This window comes from Ornithorhynchus anatinus, chromosome X1 (assembly GCF_004115215.2).
Source record: "Ornithorhynchus anatinus isolate Pmale09 chromosome X1, mOrnAna1.pri.v4, whole genome shotgun sequence".
NCBI classification, from domain to species: Eukaryota; Metazoa; Chordata; class Mammalia; order Monotremata; family Ornithorhynchidae; genus Ornithorhynchus; species Ornithorhynchus anatinus.
Window position 1 is genome coordinate 84,393,366 of NC_041749.1, and position 6,651 is coordinate 84,400,016.

The 6,651-nt window shown below is 47.4% G+C and overlaps 1 protein-coding gene across 3 annotated transcripts in view; it reads left to right on the forward strand.

The window, feature by feature from the left end:
* LOC100093486 (TRAF interacting protein) overlaps positions 1-1,768 on the forward strand; it is a 32,082-nt gene extending 30,314 nt beyond the window's left edge. For 2 of the 3 annotated variants that reach the window (XM_039910330.1, XM_029052075.2), the window contains exon 18: positions 76-1,768. In XM_039910330.1, coding sequence (XP_039766264.1) covers positions 76-157 — 82 coding nt within the window. In that variant the 3' untranslated portion in view covers positions 158-1,768. The remainder of the gene's footprint in view (positions 1-75) is intronic. The other variant, XM_029052077.2, reaches the window with a different exon arrangement.
* Positions 1,769-6,651: the final 4,883 nt, after the last annotated feature.

Here is a 6,651-nt window from a genome sequence, read left to right on the forward strand (position 1 = left end):
AGCGAGGATGCGGCTAAGGCTGCAAGAAACGGGGCGGGTGGGGCCGACAAACTGGCCACATCCTCCACAAAGTAGGCTCTCTCCTCATTCAAGCCTCTCCAGGTTCCAGCCCTCTTGGATTTCCTCCAGACTGGACTGCTCCCAGGGCAAGCAGTGAGGTTCTTCTGCTGGGCCTGCAGCAACATCAGGAGCTGACATGAGTAACACGGACACTGAGACTGAAGGGCACTAATTCTAGCCCCTCACCCCCACCCCCCTAGAGGCTGGTTGGCTTCCAGGGGTGGTTTAAGGCATCAGATACTTGCAATGTGTGCTGCTCCAGTCTCCCACAGCATGGATAGGTGCTCTGAGTGAACTCTTACATGCAGAGATCAATATGTATTAGCTATTCTCTCCCTCCTCCCTCCCTTCTTTCTTCTCCCCCCTCCCCCCCCCCCCAAACACTTGAGCAACACTAGGTGTGGACACCAGATCACGTATACGCCACCTGACTCTCTTTACCGCTGGCCCCTTCACTGAACTGGGTGCGGGCCCTCAGCCAGTGAAGCCGCTAACTGGAGAGGAAAGGGAGTCAGGAGGAGAACTGCTGCCCCCTTGTGTGCCAGGATCATTCTCTCAGTTCCCCGGCCAGTCCGGCAACAACCTGCTCAGGTGCAGTGGAGTGCAGCCAGGGAGAGGTTGTGGGCTGCTTCTCCCTTTTTAAGTCTCCTAGAGATTGTCTGCCCTTGGCCCGGAACTTGAAGCCCAGCTGTCCCCAGTTTGGGTCCCACCTTACAGCGTGGCCAGGCTCTCGTTAAGCACGTCCCAAAAGTCCAGCTGTCTGATTTATTGTGGGACTAAGCCTGCCCTGTTTGTTAGTCTTAGCTCAGAGAAGCTCCTTTGAACAAATAATCAAAATGGAGCCCATTGACTTCAGGTTGACTCTGCAGCTGTGTTTTTGTGGCTGCCCTGAGTCGTGCACCCTGTTTTTAGAAGACTTGGTTTTGCTGCTGCTGTTGTGATGGATTTTTTTTTTTTTTAATACTCAGGACTGCCTTTTAGAACCATTCCAGGCTGCTATTCCTACTCTCATTTCACACACACGTACCCTTTCCATTCCTTCCCATGGACAGAGAGGCTGCCTTTTGCTAGGACTCTGGCATTAGGTTAAGTCCTCAAAGGCCAGGCCTGGGAAAGAGGCTCTTTGGGGGCAAGGGAGGGGATGGGCTATGGTACTGCCCTCTTATGGCTTGCCCCAAAGCAAGCTGATTTGGTGCTCCCCCGACTCTCTAGCTCAAAGATGGGGGTTGCCTTAATAGCCATTAATACCCTCAGGTTGGAGTGAGGGAAAAATCATAAGACCAAATAACGACCCTTGAGAGGAGAATCACCGGAGGTAGTGCAAGGGCCGGAGGAAAATCAAATGGGGTATTTGAGGAAAATTGTGACAAGTTAGACTGCCATCAAATGGGGAAGCTAGACCTCACAATTCAAAGGGATATACCCCCTCTGTGAAACATATCTGTATCAAGAGAGAAATCTTCCCATTGACTTCTGTGCCATTAAGATCTGTGCCAGAACCAGCCCCACCGTGGCGAAAAACACCTCACTAATCTATTAGAATTCTTTGAAGATGTCAGTAAGCACATGGAGAGTGACCAGAGGACATATGGTCTATTGGTCCCATGAAAACTAGCATTAGTACTATAGCTTGCTGTAAGAAATGAAGTAAAGTTCATTAATGTGTTCCTCAAACAGTATGAACTAATAAAAGACAGTGGTTACATGATCGATTTGCAGTGTAAATATGTACCAATAATATATTTGGAATGCAATTTTTTTATGTGCGTAGGTAAATACTTAACATTTAAAGTGTTATTTTTCAAACCCTACCAAAAAAGGCACTTGGTGCGGTTTAACCAACTAGAGATTTTTCATTTGGCTAAGTAGATCTGTCATCTATTTAGATAGGTACAGCTATCCATAGATTCATTCTCCAAGAAGCTGCAACTGATGATGAAATCCACCTACGGGTGCAGATGCAACAGACCAGACCAATGTGGGGCCCACAGTCTTGCCTGCATTGTGCACACACAAAAGCTAGCTCATCGTTGTGTCATTGTGTTTGATATTTTGCAGTGCTTGGCACTGTTCTTGCTTTTTGCCTCCTTGCCTCGTCCTTACAAAGCTTCTGCTCAAAAAGTGCTGCTCCTTTCTCAGTTTCTCCATGGCCTTGCCACTGCAGTTTACCCTCGGTTTTCAACTGGGATGCAACATTGTCTGAGGCTCTGCTTTCATAAATCCTTAAAATGCTTCACCTCTCATCCCTGCTTTTGCTTTCCCGATTTCAGCTCACCATACAGCAGCCGTTTGGATATCCTGCTGTTGTTGATTCTCCTCAACTGTCACACTCGGCAGTGTTGAGGTGAGCATAGCTTCAAACCCAACTGAAGCCTGCCACTTAATGCTAAATTGAAATGGGCTTTAATCTCTATCTTCAAGTCAGTCAAAATGCTTCAAGTGTTGAAGGGGAGGCATTTAAGTTGAGGTAAACTTGACAGCATTATTTCAAAGTGAGAGCACTGGTGCTGACTTTCAAAATCAGTAACACTAAAAGGAGAACATAATAAAGGAGAACCCCTGCGTAGTTAGATTTCCAAAAGAAATTTGGATGGTTCCATCCGGAAGGCTTTGAAAAAGGGATAATCTTTGGACTATAGTAGACAGAGCAAGCGTAGAGAGATGTTCTAGCCAAAACGTGTAGTGAAAACACAGTACGGCCCAACTGAATGTAACGGGGTCCTCTAGACTGTAAGCTCGTTGTGAGCAGAGAACATCTACCGACCGTCGTATTGTATTCTCCTGAGCACTTAGTGCTCTGCAAACAGTAAGCACTCAGTAAATACAATTGATTGCTTCCCTAAGCATCACTGCGCAGGGGACTGGTTTAATGGAGCATCTTTGTAAGATATCTGGAAGAGGGACTGCCTGATGAACTTGCTGAGGTTATAGATGACACTAACGTCTTCCGGATGGTAAAATGCTGGACTGGTGGGTGGAAAAAGGCCTTATAAAAGTGAAGGATTGGACTGCAAAATGGCGGTTTAACTTCAATGGGAACCTGTGCAATTGCAACTTGCAAGTGCAAAATTAAATGCATTTAGCAGGAAATCCAAATAACCACATGACGAGGAGTCCTTACCTATTAATCCTAACTTGGGAAGGAGATATAAGTTAAGGTAGTTTATTGAGCCAGACACTATTCACCACTATGGAAAGGGGTGAATACATGAAGAGGTCCTTGTCCCACCCAGGACTCACAATCTAGGCGGGGGAGGATAAACATTTAGATTGCGATTCCTAGGCCATGCTGGGTAGCAGTGTGGCTGACTGAAAGACCATGGGCCTGGAAGTCAGGGTTCTGACCTGGGTTCTAATGCTGGCTCCCCCACTTGTCTGCTATGTGACCTTGGACAAGTCAATTAACTTCTCTGTGCCTCAGTTACCTCATCTCTAAAATGAGGATTTAGTGCCTGCCCTCCATCCTACTTAGACTGTGTCCAATCTGATTAACTTGTATATATTTCAGCAGTTAGTGTTTGACACATAGTAAGCACTTAGGTACCAGTACAGTTATTATAAACAGGCAGAAAATAAAAATAAATGGCAGACGATGGGAAGCATTTAAAATGACAAGAATAAAAGATACAGGGCAAAAGAGATGAGCAGTTCTGATGATGTTCCTGAGCTTTGGCTTCCAACCTACAGCTGCTTCCCAGCATACTAAGAGTTGGGAAGGCTAGTTGCTCCTGGATCCTGTTTCTGTCTGGAGGCTGGACTCCCACTGTGATCATAATAATGTTGGTATTTGTTAAGTGCTTACTATGTGCCAAGCACTGTTCTAAGTACTGGGGTAGATCCAAGGTAATGAGGTTGTCCCACGTGGGCCTCCCAGTCTCAATCCCCATTTTCCAGATGAGGCAACTGAGGCCCACAGAAGTGAAGTGACTTGCCCACAGTCACACAGCTGATAAGTGGCGGATCCGGGATAAGAACCCACGACCTCTGACTCCCAAGCCCGGGCTCTTTCCACTGAGCCACGCTGCTTCTCTGTGAGGGGGAAGATGGTGGAGAGGAAGCTCTGGATGGGAGCAGCCCTCGGACCGCGTGACACCACAGCAGCTCGGAGCACATGGGCCCTGGTCCGAGCTAATAATAATAATAATAATGTTGGTATTTGTTAAGCGCTTACTATGTGCTGAGCACTGTTCTAAGCGCTGGGGTAGACACAGGGGAATCAGGTTGTCCCACGTGGGGCTCACAGTCTTAATCCCCATTTTACAGATGAGGGAACTGAGGCACAGAGAAGTTAAGTGACTCGCCCACAGTCACACAGCCGACGAGTGGCAGAGCTGGGATTCGAACTCATGAGCCCTGACTCCAAAGCCCATGCTCTTTCCACTGAGCCACGCTGCTTCCGAGCTGAGCTGAGCCGAGCTGTGCCTGGCTTCCGGCTTCTGGTGTGTGGGGTGGGTTGGACTCCTGCAGTGACATTGCTGAGGATTCTTTTAAATATCAGGCAGCGACAGCAACTAGAAATGCCAACCAAATGCCCGGCGTTATCAGGATGTAGCTCTAGCCGATGCACACGTCTTAGAGTGTAAGTTCATTGTGGGCAGGGACCGTGTCAACCAACTCTGTTATATTGTACTCTCCGAGTGCACAGTGAGTGCTGAATAAATACCACTGATCGAGCCATCTTAAGGAGGACATAGAGCTAGCAATGGTAGGGAAGACAAGGAGATGGAGAAACTTCCCCATTGGATAGTCATGAGAAGCAACGCGACGTAGTGGAGAGAGCACAAGCCTGGGTGCTAATGCCAGCTCTGCCACTTCTCTGCTGTGTGACCTTGGGCCAGTCACTTCTCTGTGCCTCAGTTACCTCATCTGTAAAATGGGGATTAAGACCGAGTCCCATGAGACACAGGGACGGTGTCCAACCTGATTAGCTTGTATCTATCCCAGCACTTACTTCAGTGCCTGGCACATAGTGAGCACTTGACAAATACCAAAAAACCCGAAACAAAAAAAAACCCTCCTTTGAGGGCAGGAATCACGTCTACTATTGTTCTCTCCTGAGCGCTTAGCAGAGGACTCTGCATGTAGTAATTATGCCGTAAATACCATTCATTGATTGAGAATAGGCCCAAAGCATTAGAGAAGCAGCATGGCTCAGTGGAAAGAGCCCGGGTTTAGGAGTCAGAGGTCATGGGTTCTAATCCCGGCTCCGCCGCTTGGCAGCTGTGTGACTTTGGACAAGTCACTTCACTTTTCTGGGCCTCAGTGACCTCATCTGTAAAATGGGGATGAAGACTGTGAGCCCCATGAGGGACAACCTGATCACCTTGTATCCCCCCAGTGCTTAGAACAGTGCTTTGCACATAGTAAGTGCTTAACAAATACCAACATTATTAGAGCCCTTAATTTGGTCTGGAAAGATGAAGACTGAGAAGGAACACGATGGAAGATCATGAAGTGTGCAGATGCAGAATTGTTGTTAACTAAATCCCATAGATTGTGAACCCCATGTGGGACAGGGACTGTGTCTGACTCGATTATCATGATATGACATGATAAGCAGTTAACAAACACTATTATTACTTGATGAAATCCCACACCAAGGTAAGGAGGCAACCACTGAAGCTTGAAGGTGGTAGGTTCACAGTGCCACTTTTTCACCTAGCAGGGGCAAAGCATATGGAATTTGGTGTCATGGGAAGTTGTGCGTACCGAAATGAGGTGGTTTGAGAAACTTGGTGACTGGGTGAGAGGTACGGAATGGTTACTAGAGGGAAAGTTAAGAAGAGAGATAGATCAAGGATATTAGGTGGTCCATCTTCACCATGAGGGTGGGTGGAAAGGGAAAGAAGCATCACCTAGCGGAAAGAGCACTGAGCCTGGGAGTCAGGGGGACCAGGGTTCTAATCCTGGCTCTGCCTCTCATCTGCTGTGCAATTTGGGCAAGTCCACATCTCTGGGCCTCAGTTTCCTTATCTGTAAAATGGGGTTTCAATCCCTGTTCTTCCTCCTACTTGGACTGTGAGCCCTCATATGGGACAGGGACTTTGTTCTGATTATCTTGTATCTACCCCAGTGCTTAATAATAATAATTATTATTATCACTATTATTCAGGTCACACTTTGAAAACCTAAAGGAAAAAGAAATGGTTAAGCTGCATGTGCATTCCAGCCAAAGGGATAGGTGATGTAGGGAAAGTTAGAGCTAGAGCAGAGGAGGGTTACTGCCAGGGGCCTAGACCAAGCAGGTGTAGCTGTCAAGGGTGATTTGCTCCTGAATCCAAAACTCGGGCAGCTGTGGCCACCTGAGCACCAGACAGAGCCTGTGCCCTCTACCACCTGAATGGAAGGCAACTACTAGTAGTAAGTATTAAGTGCTTACTGTGTGCAGAGCATTGGGAGAGAATACACAGGTGGGAATTAGACATGGTCTCTGCCCTTCGCGGGGCGGGGCCGGGGGCGGTTCATAATCTAATTTAAGTAGGGAGAAGGGATTGGAGGTGAACACGTCAGGATTGATGAGCTATTTAAACACAATACAAATACGCCAAATAGACTTAGAGTGTCGGTGGGGATGGAGAAGTCCAAGAAGCA